Source organism: Lutjanus erythropterus, chromosome 4 (genome assembly GCF_056507025.1).
Source record: "Lutjanus erythropterus isolate fLutEry1 chromosome 4, fLutEry1.hap2, whole genome shotgun sequence".
Classification (NCBI taxonomy): domain Eukaryota; kingdom Metazoa; phylum Chordata; class Actinopteri; order Lutjaniformes; family Lutjanidae; genus Lutjanus; species Lutjanus erythropterus.
The window spans coordinates 28,341,703-28,360,599 of record NC_139320.1 but is presented as its reverse complement, the minus strand read 5'-3'; the positions used below and the strand labels follow the sequence as shown (position 1 = coordinate 28,360,599).

Below are 18,897 nucleotides of genomic sequence, written 5' to 3'. Positions count from 1 at the left end.
AAACAGGCCAGCAGGAAGTGGCTGGAGGGAGCGGCCAGGAAAACAACCGGGCCAGAGCCGTCGTCGTGAGTGTGTGTAAATGTGAGAGTTTTCATCACTCGGCTCTGTTGTCATCACAGCTAAACAACGTCAAAGTGCTGCTGCAGTCTTCGGTTTGAATAAAGGCCAGTGAGGGCCAGCCCGGCCAAAAATAGCCCAAGAATAAAACCACAACAAAACCACAGGCCTTTTACAGCCCATCTCACAGGGGACACAGCCTCAACTCTGCAGCTCACTCCCAAACACCATAATGCAACAATAACAGAGAGAGGGCACGTTTTACTGCCAATATGAATACAATATTGATGCAGTAAGTAGGTGGTGCTTCACTACATTACACATAAACACCATACGGGAGGTCTCCAGAGTGCTTTGGCTTTTTTCTGTAACGATCACTGATGTTTATTTGCTGCTTTTCAGCAAAGACTCAATTTACAGCCCGACAAAACACTGACAGGTAAACAGAGATCACAAACGAGCTGTCTCGTTACTTCCAACCATGCAAAACATGGGCGTGGTGTCAGTGACGTAACCTACAGGTTAATATCTGGGTTTATTATTATTGTTGGCATCAATTTGTCAGTTGTTTGAAGATGTTGGCAACACGATGGAGCCTGAGTGAAGCAATCAGCAGCCACAACTGAATGTCATAGGGTGCAGTGTTGTAGTACTCGAGATTGGTTTTAAGACCACTTGGTCTCAGACCTCTCAAGACCCGTCAAGACCATCACTGCTAAATTGCCTGCATCTGACTTATTTGTTAACATCAAAACTTAGACGTAAAACTTCCTGCTTCAAATGCAACCAGTAATAAGGCTTGTTGTTGTTTGCATGCACTGAATAACTGTTTGATGCATTTTGTGCTTAATAATGGTTTTTAGGGGAAGACCACAAAAACCTGATGCATGAACAAAAACTGAATTGTGTTAGGTGGTTAAGTCCACCTCTGCATTACCTTTTGATTATTTTATTAAGACTTTTGTCATGGTACACGTATACATACATACATAATTATACAGTATATATGGCAATAAATGAGGTGAATGAAGAGGAATCAATCAATAAATTGTTTTATGCAGTTTTTTTCAGGATTCAGATTAATTTGGGGAGTATATCTTGCATGTTCCAGATTTTATCCTCAGTGTGTCCAGTCTGAGACTCGCTCTGGTCTGGTCCTGGTTTCACAGAGTCTTGTCCTGCCTTGGTCTTGGCCTTGACTCAGTCTTAACCCCTCAACGTCTTGGTCTCATCTGGTCTTGATCATGACTTGGTCTCAGTTTATGTGGTCTTGACTACAACAAAACGCGTTGCCTTCACAGTAAAGGGAGCCTTGCTGAACCTGGTCACAAGTTGCAACAACAGGATAATAATCAGCATCTTATTTCAGTCCTGTGTTTGACTTCTGTGATAATTAATATGTTCCTCTGTGGCGTGTAAGGTGAGCAGTTCAGAGTCAAAGAGCAACTCCCTCCTCTGCAGCCACGTTTCTGTTTTCTCAGTCCCTTTGGTGCTATTCTTCACTTGTCCACCAGATGCCCTCGGACTTTCCCTCTTGCCTCCATCTACACACCTGTTCCCAGCTCTCATCAGTCCTGCGGTCACCTGGCCTGCTCCGCCTACTCCTCACCTGCACCCCTACACTTTTTTTTACAGCAGCCATATAGATATGAAATAATCATGTGTTACGAATGATAATAAATGAGGTCCTGTTCCATTTAGAGTTTCGGAGCCTTTCCAGTGAGTCAACATGCACAACAGCAGCGACCTGACTCTGTTTGACCTGAATGAAACATAATTAATAGCCTGTGTTGACACTATTTCATGTCAGAATTGCTGCTGTGAAAAAGGTCTATTCAGCCTTCTTTACATCCACCAGTTCACTTCCTTTGTTCTCCACCAAATCTTTGATTTTCACAAATAAATGTCTGAACTTGACCAGCTCTGCCTCAGACGACCTGTTCGCTGTGTTCCAGTTACCCTGCACTCACCAGCTTTGTCAAATGTCAAATATCCTTCTAAAGTTAGAACACAATAATCACCACAAGCTTCTGGTCACACCAGACCAAGTGAGGCTGTACTGAATGCATTTTATTTCTAATAAATACAGTTTTTTCCCTTTATTTCTTTTTCTTTTTTTTTAAACTTTTTTTTTTAGAAAGTTAAATAGTCTGGATTTAATAAATATTAATGGAACAATACTTTTGAAAATCTGCACCACACAGGTGAACTTTGAGAGCATATTTTTTATGAGTAATATCTATGTATTTGTATTTTTATTGACTAGTTTGTAGTAACATTTTATAATAATCATCATTAATAAATGGTAAATTGATTGTTTATTAAACTTTAGTTACTTGTTATTTCACTGTTGACAAACAATGAAATAATTTATGTTATTAATTATTAGTAAAGCTATAATTGATGTTATTTTATCATTAGTTTGTGTGATACAAAATAATTACTTTATAAATTATATATTATATCAAAGCTGATATAAGAGAAGATCATAATTACACTCTGAATAAATTAGTTAACTAAAATTTTATTGCTGCATACATTATAATATTTTATATACTCTATAAATTATTTGTTAATGACTACCAAATGATTTGTAAACCTTTAAGAAATCATTACATGGAGAGACGGATATCTGTAACACTCTTAAATTGTTCATAATTAGTTTGTAAATCATCTATAGATATTATTAGGATGCTATTATAAAGTTGCAACGATGATCAAACCTTATGTTCATACATCTTTTCCTAAACGTACCCAAATAGTTTTTGTGCCTTAATTTTGAAAGTATACCTCGACTTTTTTATCCTTTTTATTATTGCTGTCTTGATCGCTGAGCCCTGCACATACAAACTGACACTAAAGGGTACCGACAGCATCGCAGTTTGAATCATATGGCCTCAAACTCACCAAACTGCCGTGTGTGAGGACTGAGAACATTTTGTCTATAAACTTTAATCTGTTGAAGTGAATATTTTATCAAACTAACTACCTGAAATCAGAAGTTAACAGTGCATTATGGGAGTTATCAGCACTGTTGGAACCCTGAAGTGCAGTTTAAGGTTCAGTAACACACCAAACTACACTTTACTCAGTTTGTAAAAGTACTAAAAATGCTTGGAACTTTTTATGCATCTATTGAATTGCATCCATCAGTTTTCTGAGAGCTCTTGTCACCCAAACTATGAATAATGTAATTAGAAGTGTGACATTAGAGCATTAAGCTGCAGTGTGACCGCAGTCATGTCATGAAGCTTTATAAGAGTCTACTTGTGGAGCGGAAACAAAAACAAACGCAAAATAATAAAAAGTCATAAAAATCCTTCAATAAATTCTCTTGATCCATATGTCATGTCAGAGCTCATTAGAGGAGGTAACAGAATGTCCTCAGCTCGTAAATCATCGTCTTCCTGGGTCTGATGTCCCGTTATGTGGCCTTGAAGCGCGGCGTGTCGTCTGTCAGTGTCGTCGCTGCTCTGTTTTTCTTTCTATCAGCAGCTGCTTCTTCCACAGAAACTCTCCGTCACTCCGCAGCTGTCGGCTAACAAGAGTTCAGATCTGCTTCCAGCTTTCAGTCACCCACTCAGCCGGCCGGGCAGCCGTGCGTTTTTTGGCTCTGTTTGTCCCCCTTCTCCCAGTCTGTCCATCTATCTTTATGTCAGTGTCCGCCACACTCCGTTTCTCCCTCTTCCTTCCCAGTTCCAACTCTGTCCCTCCTTTTCACGAAACACAAACACTCCTGAAACTTTTCTTCGCTCTGTCTTTGACCCTCTTTGTTTCCCCCCTCCCGTCCAGTCTCAGGGGTTAACAGCGAGGCCAGCAGCACATGCTGCGACAGCCGCGCTGACGACAAGAAGAAGAAGACATTTTATCCACAACCCCAAATAGTCGACAATCAACGGCTGCAGCGCACTGGACGCAATTCATCTGTCAGGGGTACACATGTGCATGATGGTGTGTGGGTGTGTGTTTTCATATGAGGTCCATTCATCAGATCAGAGCGAGTTTGTGTTGTTGTGGTTACAAACTGTTTCCACAATGAGAGCCGAGCTTTCAAACCTCTGTGAGACCTCTCAGATTACTGACAGCCCACTGACCTTAAATGTGTCTGAACGTGTCTGTGTGTGTTTGTGTTACTCTGTTGCTTTTATATTTATTTTTCTTTCAGGTTTTCTTTCTTTTTGTACTACTAATTTGTTTTAAAGTAAATGCTGAAAATCCAAGAAGTCCCTGAAACTGCATGAGCAAAACATGTTGTCACTAAATTTTTTTTTTTTTCACATCAGAATCAGAAATATTTTATTGGGGGGGGGACTAACTTATGTTTGAGTTCACTGCTGCCTGCCAGGCTCCATTAACATATTGCTCTATTTAACAGTTATAAACATCTACTCCTTCTAAAAGATTATTAATGATTTCTCACAACTCAGAAACAGACAGTGAGTCATTTGGCGAACACTCTGCATTAATTTGAACTCCAGTTAATGTGAAACTTATTCTGGCCTGGAATAGAAATTTAAAAGACGGACACCATGGCTGTGTTGAGAATTTCAATTTAACATGTTTCCTTGATCTTGGAAGACACAACGTGGTCATTTTATGATTTATTACAGCTTTCTCCTTTAAATCAGACAAATGTTATATTATCTAAACTAATATACAATCCTTCAAAGCAACAACTTGATTTAATATTGGTGTAATTAATTATGCAGGACATTCCCACATTCTCATACTGTACTTTTCACTCATTTATCTTTATTTTTATTTTCAGATAAACTGAGTTTTACAAACAGTCTGAAGCCCAACAGCAGCCCCACTTTAACTGAGGACAGAGAACAACCAGACTGGAAATTTCATAAACGGAAAGATTTTGTTTTGCAGTGTAAACAGGAACAATTTACAATAAAGACATATAGAAAAACTATCCTTCAGTTGAATAACGTACTAATGTAGATAACTTTGCTGCAGTTCATTTGGGAAACATCAAACAGTCAAAAAAAATCTTTTAAACTGCATTTTTTTCTTGTCCCCATTTGACGGACTGATGCACAGACATGTTGAACATGCAACTGACTTTTTTTTCTTAAATCATAATTTGTTTCCACTGTATTATTTGTGCTTATATTATTAATATATTAAATTCGGGTGCATCTCTAATAAATCTTTAGCCCGGCACTGATAGTCCTCCGTACAGAATTAACATGTGTGCTGTTGTTTATATTCACTTTGTATCTTTGCATCCTGGACGTCTGCAGCTGACTGACAGTTGGAGTAATGCTGTTTTGGACGAGGCGAGCAGCCGCGGGGAGACAAGCGGGCTAATAGCTGCTGATATTTAGACGCTTCTAATAGAGGGCGAATCCCCCTGTCGCTCTTTAGGCTATTTATACCATGTTGGAGAGGCGACTGAATGGATTTGACGACACACATCAGACACACACATGTTTACACGGAGAGAAAGAAAGAAAGAAACACCCCCCCCCACCACCACCTACCCCTCCACCAACCCCAACAGACCTAAAATAACCTTGTCAGCCCTGCTGGACACACACAGACCCTTCAAAGACAGCTCATGCAGCCGAGCGGCGATCAAACACAAAGAAGATTTTTTTTTTTGTAGCAAAAGTTGTCTTAAAATGTCAGAAAAATGTGTAGAAAATTATGCACAACTTTATGAGCATGCTTTATTTAAGATAATAGCACAGTCATAAAAGGAACAACTATTTTCATATCACAGTGACATTATAATGTGGTGTGTTTTTTTCTGACTGAAATACAAGCATTAGAATTAGAAGAAGACATCAACTTTGCAAACACAAGAGAAAACACCATATGTGCAAAACAATTCAATACTGTTATCTGCATGAGCCTCAAAAAGCCTGTTTGAGTTCAACTCTGCAGCATGTGTGTGGGCTTCAGAATTAAGTGTGGGTGAGTTTGTGTGTGTGTGTGTGTGTGTGTGTGTGTGTGTGTGTGTACACAGTATTGATTAATTATGCATAAAACACCTTAGAATTGTGCGCTCTGCAAAAAAGAAAAATCCCTCTCTATCTCTGAGGACTGCGTGTGTGTATGTGTGTGTGTGTACACAAGTCTGATAACTATAATTATTCAAAAGTATAAAGGCGTAGAGCTGCCCCCCCCCTCTCCCTCCTCCTCCTCCTTCCCCAAATTCTGCTTATGACAGAGAATGAGAAATCGCAGCAGGGGAGAACATAACGCAACACTACTGCAACACTCGAGCTCACAGACGAGGAGGAAAAACAGAAACTTCTGCGTACATTTTTAAAAATTTAATTTAGTTTTTCACTCTGAATTTCATCTTTCTTACTTTTAACAAATGAGCGCTTTTAATATTTAGTTGCACCATTTTTAATGCTTTTTAAACGTGTGTGTGTGTGTGTGTGTGTGTGTGTCTCTCTCAGGCCTGAACAGTCAATAGATGGAAACAATGCCAGACCTGACTAATCAATAGGAGCAATCATGAAGAGAGGACGATGATAATCACTTAAACAGATTGGGATCATAATCAATGGCCACACTAATTGTCCTCCAGTACACAGCTGGTATTGGCGCGTACATTTAGCCGGACGATCAGCAGTGGAATGAGCTTCATGTGAACTGATGAAAGTTTCTTATCAAACACCAACTTTGTAAGATCAGAAAACGTTTCTGCTGCACGTTTCTTCTGCATAACAAACGGTCTCATTAGATATTATCACTTGGCAGAAGATCCACTGATATTTTTAGGCAAATTAAAGCCGTTATGAGATGAGAACTTTTTACAATTCCTCTACTCCACAGTCAAAAAAAAAAAAAAAAAAGCCGCTGTGGCTGACAGCTATGCTGATACACCTCCACACACCTGGCAACTGACCGTGGACACAGAGATGAGTGGGCGACAACACGCAGACTGCAGACAACATTTATACAAACAAACTTTTTCCCATCAGAACAACTGGAAAGATGATGTAACCGCATAAAAATTCAACACGGAGTGGCTTTAACAGGTGCCAAAATACTGATGGCTAAACTGCAAACAGTGAGGTTAGAAGGAACGGACTCAACAGCCAGCTGCCAGAGGAGGAGACGCGCTGCTCCCAGTGTGACAGAGCTGTCAGGATGAAAAATCCCCAAATATCAGCTAAATATATCCTGAATTTGAATCCAAAACCAGGGGTGGAATTAATTACAAACACTCAAACTACTATAATTAAGCATTTTTTGGGGCACTACTTTTTTGAGTAGATTGTATTTTTTACTCATATGCATATGCATTACAAGATGTAATCTACTTAGTTACTTTTAAAGTCATAGTTGAGTACTGAGTATAATTTGATTTAATATCCAAACCTTTCATCAGGTGGTCTGATCACAAACAGGCCAATGAAAACCAGGACGATAAACAAGGTAAAATTCTGCAGCAGCACACGTTTGGAGTAAGAATGTTAATGATCAAGCACTAATCGATTAATCGCCATTAAGAATTTAATCAATTCAAAATGCATTAATGGATATTTAATCAGTAGACATGGCAGTAATTGCACCTCATCTGACATTGTTTTGAGGAAGTTGCAGTCATTCTTAGACTTAAAATGAGGAAAAAACAGAAATAAAAAGGAAAAAAGGGGGAAAATAAATGTTTTGTATCTTAGAAATTATTAATGATTTATTGTTTGTTAACATTCTCAACTATTAGCGCAGGAAAATGCACAAAATCTGCAACCCTAGCTCGGAGAGGAAACTGTGACATCACAGGTAAAAGTAACTAATACTCTGAGTAGTTTTTGTGCCAAAAACTTTGTACTTTTACTTGTTATTGAGTATTATTTTAGGAATGTAACAGTACTTGCACTTAAGTACAGATGTTCAGTATTCTTTCCACCACTGTCTAAACCAGATGTGCAGAAACTATTCTATTTATTTGGAGAAATTCTCCGAATGTGAAATGATTGCAACAAAATTCATACCTTCATGCCATGACTTGATGAGAACCAACAGAAACTAGAAGATAAATAAGGATCTTTGGTTGTTTGTTTGTGTTAAGCTCCTACGCACCTTAAACAAAGGTGGTTACTAAAATCTAAATTACTAAATGAGACTATAGAGGTTGTCACAGACATTAAACATTACTTAGTGGAGGGTGGTGTGAAGTCATGTGACTGTGGTGTAGTTTGTTTATAGCTTAGTGTTAGCTTTTTACCTCGGGCTAGTTTTTTTTCTGCACTAATCTGAAATGCAATCGAAAAATCCCATTCAGGGACGCTTACTTCCTGGTTGGTGATCCCTGCAGCACTCTGCATTTTGGCAATGTTGTTCTTGTGACATTATTGTCAATAAAGCAAATTTAAATATGAAAAAAAATTGAGAGAGAATGAGTGTGTGTGTGAGAAACAGTGATCTGGACCCCCACTCACACTTCCACGCGTGTGTGTGTGTGTGTGAGAGAGAGAGAGAGAGAGAGAGAGAATCTCCAGTTCATGACACATGTGGAGTTCACATGTTCACACCTCACACACTGCACCCTGTCTCAGTGAACATCATCTCTCTCGCCACGCTTTCAGTTTTTTCATTCTCCTCCCTCCATTTTTCCCTCTTTCTCTCTTTTTGCCCCTCACCTTGGCGTCTCTCCTTCCTTTTTCTTCTTTTTTTGTTTTCCCTCGTTCTTTGATTGTCTCTTGCTTTCATCTTTGTTGCCCCTTTCACCTTGTTTTTCATTTTTCTCTCCCTCCCTCATCTGTTTACACGTCTCTACGGTCAGCTTTCCCTTTTTTCGCCTCATTCAGCTTCACTCAAACAGAAAATCACAACTCGACCACAGAAACACACAAACACACACAGTTTGTCACTCCAAAGGAAAATACTTCCCTCCCTCTCCTCCTCACACACCTCTTCAGCCAAGGCAGCGCTGGCACACACACACACACACACGGACAGTGAGACTGACCTGTTTGACGCGGTCGGGGTTGACGGTGGTCTGCGGCTGCAGGATGCTGACCGGCTCTGTCTTCTGGGTGCTCTGGGGCATCTCCCTCACCTTCTCGGCGATGAAGTCATGGACGCCGTTCAGCGCTTCCACCGTCCCCTGGATCAGACACACCCGCTCTGTCGTCCCTGATAACACACACAAACACACACACGTGAACAGACAGGTCAGTGTGTGAGATTAAACTGGAGGTAAACTCTCAGAAGACTTACAGAGAAGTGACAAAAAAAGAGACAAAGATAATATAGTCACTTTATTTGAGGGGGTCTTCATAAGGCTGACATGAAGGTGTCTTTATGAATGTTCATGACTGTTGTAATTAAGTGTCATTTGGTTAGTTATACTTTTTTAATGCAAAGTAGACATTGTTTGAGATGTCTTTCTTAATGACAACTTGACATGAACCAAGACAACACAATGAAAGTTAATGACATCTTTGTGACAAGTCCAAATTTTACCTCTGCAGCTGAGGTCAAGACATGATTATAATGGTCTCATAACAGTCAATGTCACAAGAAACCACTTTTAAGAGTTTATGTAATATAAAAACTTAAAAGTAAACAGTTACTTTTTAGTATGACAATTACACTTGCTATGGCATGTCTATGACAGGTTATACCAGTTAATGTCAAGTTGTCATAACCAAGACCATTGTGGTCTTTGATGATGTCAAGTTGTCATAATAAAGACATGTTATATTGGTTAAAGTGAAGCTGTCATAACAAAGACAATGGCAGGTTATATTGACTTGTTAATGTCACATTGACAGGTTATGTCGTCTCTGATGACTGAATGTGATTCCTGTGTCCTGACATGTAATAACAGGTGACAGCAGTACACTGAAGCACAGCCAGAAATAAAACACAGAAGAAGAACCTCATCATTTATTCATGACATCTCTCGATCTATCTATCGATCAAAATTTAACTTCTTTATTGACTTTTACACAAAAACATGTCTTCTAGATTTGTTTTTTTTTCTTTTAGAAAGTGATTTGTTTCATTCAACATGTTCTTCTGCACAAAATGTTCAAAATGTTTCCACAGGTGGGCGGAAACTCACAGAGGGCAGATGAAGGTTTGATGTTATACAGGATATGTTGTCCCGATTCTGACTCCAACGCTCCGTCTCACTCTCTATTTTCAACATTTTTTTTTTATGTGCGGCTGCATGAAAATTAAACCGAGCCTGGCACATACTGCTTTTCAGAACATAACAACCGTGAGATAAGAAAAGATACCAAGAAACCGTAATGATGCCCGCAGGGAAATCACACTGCAGTGGCAGCAAATAGTAACAGCAGAGAAAGAAAAAAAAACAAAAAAAAACCTAAACCACTGAATTATCAAGAAATGTATTCAAAAATACATCCAAGTGGAGAGGAAGGAACATGTATTTAACATTTAGTGTTGTAAGTGATATTTTTAGCAGAAAATTAATTCTAAACTTTAAGATCAGTTGCTTAAAGAGTGTTGATTTTGTCCAAGAACCATTTTAACACAAAAATCTGTCTTCATCAGAGTAATAAAAAGAAATAAAGCAGAGAAAGACTAATGACACAGTCTGGAGTGAAAGCTGAAAGTCTAAAATATCTAAATAAAGGCTAAATTGTTATTGTTGACCTCATATGTAGAATGCAACATCCAGAAAACATCCGAGATCATATTTCCACTGAACATACTGGACGCATTCAGTTTATGTCTGTTTCCAGGACGTCGTCCAATCAGGAAATTAATTCCTCGGTCACATGAAAAATAAAACATGTTGCTGCCGTGATTCCCAAATGTCTGCTTCAGTTTGGGCAAAGCCTGTGTGTGTCAGCTTTGAGAAGTGCATTTTTAAGATTTATATCAGCCCCAAATGAACTGGCTTAAACTGTATCAAACAAATCAAAAGGCTGCAGAGGTTCAGAGGATTTTCACTCAGCAGGACAAACTGGGATTTATGAGCGCAGAGGAAGTCAAAACACAGCAGAACATGTGCAGGAAATACAAGAAACACATGAAAGAAAAAAACTACATGTTTGCATGTGCGAGTTTCTCATTTTTTCCCAGGAAAGTTTGCCCAGACACTATTTGAAACTTTGCAACTGAATTGGTGATTAAGAAGAAAATCAAACAGTTCAGTCTGTAGCAGCACAGTGACGCGTTTTTGTTGTTTTTCCTCACGAACATTTGAAATGAAAATGTGAGAATGAGATTTTAGCTTCAGTTTGATGATGTTTACGTCAATAAAAGATGGTGCTTTCTGTGCAAAATCCTCTCATTTCTGGGTACTAAAGTAATGGATTATTTCATAAAGTTCAATGCATTTGTTCTGACGCAGAACAATACAATTTTAAGTTTTAAAAGATGTTGTGCTCCCCGTCATTGTGCCTCACAGTGGTTTGGTCCACTACCTACAGTACGTATAGCCATTGTTGTGTCCTTTTACTATCAAAATATTTAATATATAAATCAAGTGTGTAACAACAAATCTAGTGAGTTATTCAGACCATCAGGGGGAAATTAAGAAACATACATGAATCTATTATTTTCTAATTTATTTCAATGCATGCTGTAATCTTAGTCAGCACTCCTCTGGCAGCAGCACACGTGGGACATGCTTATCGTCCCATGAAACATCCAGCCCTGCATTATGTTACTTCTGTTTTTTCTGTGAATCTTTCCACTACTTTCAGGCAGCATTTAGTTTTCATTTCCCTACACAATCATTTAAAATACTCGAGAAATTTGCTTCAACTGTGAAATCCATCACAGCGAAGATCAGCTCTGAATTATATAACTTTTTTGTGCAAATTAAATTGCTGTTATAGATTACGTATATATACTGCATTTCCTCATAACAATAATGCTTTATAAAAAAAACAATGCAGATTGGATCTTTGGTGGTTTACACAATTCCTTAAAGCTTCAAGAGTAATTTATTTCCATACTTTATAAATGATTAATTTTGATTGATTTGATCTATTTAAGTGTCCTGCACCATATGGTGCCTGGTCCATAGGGGCTTACAAGACACGAAGCAGCAACAACAACCAGGATGGTCACATGACAAACCATAATATACAGTTCCACAAACTCAAAACGCTGGATTATGTTGGACAGTGTTCTCTGTCTGAATTTCCATGCATTTCCTATAAACCTCGCTGAGACAAAAATCTCCTCATTAAATGGCCGCTGCAACATGTCACCCTGAGACAATCAAAACAAGTCAGCGTTCTTCAGCTGGGATTTTTCCAAATAGATGGTTCTTTGAGTCACTGTACACGGGGCAGTGAAACAGAAAATGAAACTCAACACCAAGATGACAGACACGCTGCTCTTCAGGACTACCTTTATATCTTTCTGATTCAGCAGGGTGCATGTTTTCAACTGGCCACAAAGGAACAACTACTTTCTTGTTTTAAATTAAATTTTATATAAAACTAGAATTAAAAGCAAATAGTCAGTGACTGCAAAATCATCAGCTGTGGTGTAAAATATTTGGGACTTACAGTAACTGGGATAAAATAATGAAACGTCACTGTACTTATATTTTATGACTTGACTGTGTATGAAAATGTTGCTGGTTAAAACTCTGAGAGAATGAACACATCAGTGGCGTATCCAGAGAGGAGGGGCAGTGTTGACAGACAGACAGACAGACAGAGGGAGTAACAGAGGAGAATCTAGGCCAATGCAAAGCCTCTCAGTCCGGCTGTATCTCAACAACACACTGAAACTAAATCTCTTTCTCTCTCTCTCTACTCTCTTTTCCCTTCTGTTTTCTCTTTCCCTCATTCTCCTTCCCTTCTTCCCTCTCTTTATCTCCCTTTTGTTTCCCCCCGTTTCCTCCTCTTCCTCTCCCTCTTCCATCTCTCTGTCCCCTGACTCCGGTATTTAGCGGGATCTGCTCTTATCTCGGCTCAGCAGCGTGTCAGTTAGCGCTTCCTGTCTCCTCCCTCTGCCCGCATTGTTGGACCGGCTCGGTTTGGCCCGGCTCGACCCTCTTTTGGGAGCAGAGGGACTGAATGAGGGACGAAAGCTGGACACAGCATGTGTATATGTGGAATTGGAAACTGATGGTACATTAATGCTGCCTGGAATTTAATTTAAGACCAATTTAGTTTATAACATTCATAAACAACTCAAAAAAATAGAACAGCAGCTGTGAATTCTGCACAGACACCTCCCTAAATGGTGAGATGCAGCACTAGACCAGCAACTCATGTCATCTTTGAGGTAAAAATGACTGCTTTTTCCTATGGAGTTTGGTTGGTTTTCAGACAGCAATAGGTATATATAACAACGTTTTCCCACCAGTTACACCATCTGTGTGGCTGTCTGAGACAAAGTAAAGTGGTGAAAATACTTAAAATAAAGCGTACTGATGTTGATTTTGTTAGGTGGACCTCTTTAACGTGGATAGAATACCCTTTGTTGCTGACCCTGTCCACAGCAGGACATTGCTAAGTTTTTGTGCTGGTGCCAGTCTCTGCCTCTCCCTCTCCCTCTCTGCAAATAATCTGAACTATCCCTTTAATACTTTTACTGGCCTGAAGTGGGGAGTTGATTATTCTTGCACACCCTGTAGACAAAGAACTGAATGTGTATAGGTCTACAGGGTGGAGGGGTTGAAACAACAGTGGCTAAAAATAAAACACACACACAACAGTCAGGCATTTGCAGCATTTGGCTACCTGGCCATACTGGACCTCTGTAACGCCTGTTAGCATTACACTGTGATTAATTCCCATTCCTATTTTTACAGTGTGTTGACAGCAGTGACAAACAGTCTCTGTTGACAGCAGCTGAATGCTTCAGTTTGGCCGAGTGGCAATATGTTAACAAATCACACAAACTGATTGTTAGCATGTCGTTTCAGGTGTAGCCACATGCTAACACGCTAACGCTTCGCTGGGGAACATTTCTGCGTTTAATTCAGCATTACTGAGCAGAATGACAGGACCGGTCAAGTGTGTGTGTGTGTGTGTGTGAGTGTGTGTGTGTGTGTGTGTGTGTGTGTGTGTGTGTGTGTGTGTGTGTGTGTGTGTGTGTGTTTGTGTGTGTGCTGATACTGAGGAAACTGGGCTTCGACTCTCCCCGACAGCTGGTGCCCTCTGGGTAATCTGGACTCGTCCAATCAGGAGCGAGGATTAGCAGGCCATTGTCTTGGCATGAGTGTGTGTCATATTTATGTGTTGTGATTGTGTGTGCATGCATGTGTATGTGTGTGTGTGCGTGTGTGTGTGTGTATACATGTGTGTGTGATGAGTGTAATTGCAGCAGAAAAGGCCACTCTGTCAGTGGAGATCATTTGAAAGCAGCTGTACAGCTGTGCCGCAGCAGCACTGCAGACCTGCTTAATGCCATTACAAAGCATTGACTTAAAGATCACTCAGATATCAATTACTATATTCATACCGTACAAAACCCTTTTATCTAAGGTTCTATATGCATCATGAATGCCTATACAGGTAATTAAACCCCTGAACTTTGCAGCCTTAAGGTGGTTTTATGTCAAACCAAACTCCAGGACTCCTGGCCTTATATTTGACAGCCATTTGAAATTCGAACACTGCAGCAAATTGGTTTAATCCTGTTTTTCAACTAAGAAACGTTGCATAAATTAGATCTCTATTATCAGCCGTTGATTTAGAAAGTGTCATATAGTGTCTAGCTTGTCTCATTCCCAGTAAAGTTCAAGAATATCTTTTATAAATTCTTGCAAGAATCTGGATCATATCTGGAGCACTTGTTTTTTTTTTTTTTAGTTTTGGATTTGCTTTATATCAGATCTGACAGTGAGCCAGCATTTGCCTCATATACATTTATTGTTGTATACACATTAAAAGATATCCAAATATGCCCTTATACTACATACTGAAATATGTGGAGTTGGTAAAACATGATCAAATCATCAGAAATGATGCGTGCAGCATTCAAAATATGACATCATTCATATCAGAAAAATACCTTAACTCCAAAGTAGTCCCAAACAAGAGATAAGATGTGCCCCTGATTAAACATCTTACAATGCTGTGATTGGGGAATATCCAACACAGATTTCATCATGTATGGGTCATAGTTTGAAAAGCCATCCTCAGATTCTGGGGTATTTTGTGCAGGCGCTACACGGCCTTGTTCCTGCGTACCATCCCAAGCTAGTAATTAGCCCCTTACACCACTGAGCAACCGCTTATGTCAACCATCCAAAACCTGTTTGCAACCAGACACCACCCAGATCAAACTCTAGGAACTATAGAAAAGCCGACTCGAAGAGGTGGGTTTTAACTGCTGTTTGAAACAGACTCAGCTAATCTGATGGGATGGAGAGATTGTTCCACAGTCTGAGTGCCAGGACAGCAAAGCCTTTGGTTTTATGTTTGGCGTGCAATATAGCTGTGGCAGTGGTAACACTGTAAATCCATGCAGTCAAGGACTTGTTTTATAGTTTTGGAATAATTCATGTTTTTGGCCACCAGAAGACAGAAGAACTCCACAACGAGCTAACAAGACCGTAAATATTACCACCTCCAAAGCTGTTATGGCTAATGCGTTAGCAAACAGCTGCGGAGCAACATTATACATCATTTTTCCATCTGACAGTCTCTATGAAATCCTGAGAAAAAATATCGCTTTATAGCTGCTAGCTGTTCCACCTTCTTTACTAGCTAGTCTTCAGTGTTGTCAGTCCACCCTTCAGTGGGTTTATCAGAGTTTGAAAAGAGGTTGAAGCCTGAAAAAAGTGCCTGCTGCTGCAGCAAATCAAGTTGATGACAACACTGAGAATAAAACAGATGCTATAAAACTAACACTATGAGCAAAGAGAAGTTGAAAGGCTTCACAGAGCTGCAGAGCTAATCATAATTCTCTGCGGGGCTCATCATTACGTCATTCCAGCATCTTTTATATAACAAACACAGATATTTGATCAATTATTTAAGACATATGGAGCTCTAAAAGTTATCTCTCACTGCAAAATGAATCAGAGAACCTTACAAAAACAAGACCTTGTGTGTGATAAGAGCAGCTCAGATAAATCCATCTAATGTGAAACGAATTGAGGAGAAAATAGGAATCTGATTCTGATCATGTTTAGAGGGGCAGTTTTGTGAATCTCTCCACAATAAACATGTGTTACTTTACGTCAGCTTGCTCGTGTCCTGATGTCTTCTTTATCATGCAGCACACATACTCACAGTCACAGACACACAAACCAGTGCCAACACAACAGAGTTTACACATCCCTCAGAGATCGAGAGAGCGAGCTCTTTTGGCAGCGACTTCTGTACTGGTCCCACTGGTGTAAGACATCACTGTGTGTGTTTGTGTGTCTGTGTGTGTGTCTTTGTACAGTGTGTGACTCCTGCGTTTCCCCTTGTAAAATGAACCACATCATTTGACATTTTAACAGTTGGAAGACTTGATGTGCCGCAGCTGCTGAAGTCATATCTGTTCAATGCTGTTAAGACTCTAGAGTTTACATAATAAGTTTATGAGACATTTTTTTCTATCGCGCTCATGTTAGAGACAGAACATAGTCGAGACACCACAAGAACCGACACTTCAGAACCATACTGATGCCAGAATTTTGAAGACTTGTTTTTCCTACAGTGTCGGTACAGAAGATGCAATTCTTCCGGACCTGACGGGAACAGCATATCTGTCTACAACTGTTCGTTAAATGCCAAAGGACGTCAACGATGGCAACAAGTGTAGCTGCAATGACAGCTCCACCGTGATTCGTCCAAAAGAATGGATGTATGGAAGTACTTTGCATTGTAGACAAACCATCAGGGATTAATAATAAATTTGCAAGAACCAGTTTGGCGCAATCAAACTTTTCAGAGTTTAAATTCATGCTAATGTTACGACAACTACCCAAAGTGTTATCCTTGTTATCCTTATCCAGAAATGCATGATTTTTACAGTAACACAGTATAACCACAGCTCACAGTAGTCTATTGCCCTCATTCTTTCCCCTTCACTCTGTGTCAGCTGTCATCAGCTGACTTTAACTTATATTCAAAGTTCAGCATCACTTTTGCACTCCATTACTTTCCAGACATGGACAACATGCTCCCCTGACAGTGATTTGCACCAGGCTCCGTAATTATCCCCCTCAGTCCTAGAAGCTTAGAAGATTTTTTTATTTCAGGTGGCAAAGAAAAATAACAATGGCTGAAGTTTATTCTTGTTTTTACTAAATTGTGACATCCCTAGACCATTGTGGGCAGGACACTGTACTGTATATTTAACACTGTTATCTTTAAAGCACACAGTCACTTTTTAAAGGCCTGATCAGTTCATCAATCTGATCTATTTCAGGTGTTTTCAGGTGCTGTCAGTCTTGATTAGTCAAACAAATGTGTGGCTACATCGCAACGAGCCAAGGGATACTACAACAAACAGCAGAACAAGAACCACCAACCACATTTGCAACAACAACGTCTGACCAATTCCACTGAAATGTGATTTCCAACAACCATGTTTTCAGGCATTCTGGGAAAGAGAAAAAAAAGAGTTTATTACAGTGTTTGGAAAAATTGGAGATGCACTGCCGCTCTAAATAATATAGGGAAAACTTTGCAAAAATGAAACAAGATTATGAAAGGACCACAAATCAAGGACTACAGCACGCAGAGTGGAGCAAAAGACAGTGGAAATACACACAGATAAGATCCAAAGTCTCACAAGTGTTTAAATAGTCAGGCTATAGAAAGTTTCAGGTCAGATGGGCAGAAAGTTCCTGAGATGAAACACCTGCGACAGAGCCAGCGAGGGATTAATAACGTCACAGATGTCCAAATAAATCTACAGACAGTTTCAGTAAGTAACTGGAAAATGTTTAGTAAAAACAGTTTACTGTGCCGGCAGCTTGTGATGCGGCTTGCAGCTCAGCTCCGGTCACAGTCAGTGTGTCGCACCGGACGAACCTGCAGCGACGAGGACGAAAAGTGCAAGAGGTTGAATTACCAGACCTCTTATTTCTGTGAGAGGATGATGAGGATTGAAAATGAAATGAAAGAGTCTGTGAAATTCATCCCAGACGTGAACTTCAGCTCGGTGTTTCCACGGTGACCAAGTGACCCAACACCACTCCGGTCGACACCAGAACTCTCATCATCATCATCATGATCATCATCATCATCCAGGCTGTGGACCCTGGCAGTTGTTTTTATTAAAGTCTAACTAGCATGACTCACTCCTTCCTCCTCCTCCTCCTCCTCCTCCTCCTCCTCCTCTCCCTGATGACCAGAGAGGCACCGGAGGCAGCAGACAGAAAGCACAGTGAGCTGATTTCTGACTCACAGGAACACACAGCAACATATGCACGCTCAGTGTGACGATGCATACTGATGCTTCTGGGTAAACTGGATGAGCGGCGGCGGAGCGTCCCCTCGGTGCTAAAAATCGAACATGCGGAGCGACATGTTAACATGTCAGAGATCAAAGCCGCTCCATCCTGCAGGGGGAGGAGGAGAATCCGCCCTCTGCTGCTGGAAGCACGAAAAACTTCACAGAGGATGGAGAAGATACAGTTTGGTTTGTTTAGAGCAAGTTTGGTCGGTGATTTTCTGCCTTTTTTATGTTGCACTACAAGCCAATGATTGTACAGCAGCAGATTGACAGAAGTCAAAGTGTCCTGTGGAGTGAGTGTGGAGAGGTGGTGAATCACTGTGACCTCCCACTGACCGCAGCAGTGATGCAGTTACAGTGTCCTCACTGTAAAGATGCCTCTGTGTCTCTCAGCCTGTTAATTGCAGCAGAGCGGTCAGTCAGCCTGCAGCAGCAGCCATGATTCACTCCCTGAATCAACTGACCGCTCTGGGCTGCCGTATAGCTGACAGTAAAGGCTCATTAGACTGCCTT

The 18,897-nt window shown here is 40.1% G+C and overlaps 1 protein-coding gene across 2 annotated transcripts in view; it reads right to left on the bottom strand.

The window, feature by feature from the left end:
- Positions 1 to 18,897, bottom strand: part of nova2 (NOVA alternative splicing regulator 2) — a 129,062-nt gene that overhangs the window by 23,926 nt on the left and 86,239 nt on the right. For both annotated transcript variants that reach the window (XM_084717511.1, XM_084717512.1), the window contains one exon: positions 9,002 to 9,168. In XM_084717511.1, the coding sequence (XP_084573637.1) occupies positions 9,002 to 9,168 (167 nt within the window). The remainder of the gene's footprint in view (positions 1 to 9,001; positions 9,169 to 18,897) is intronic.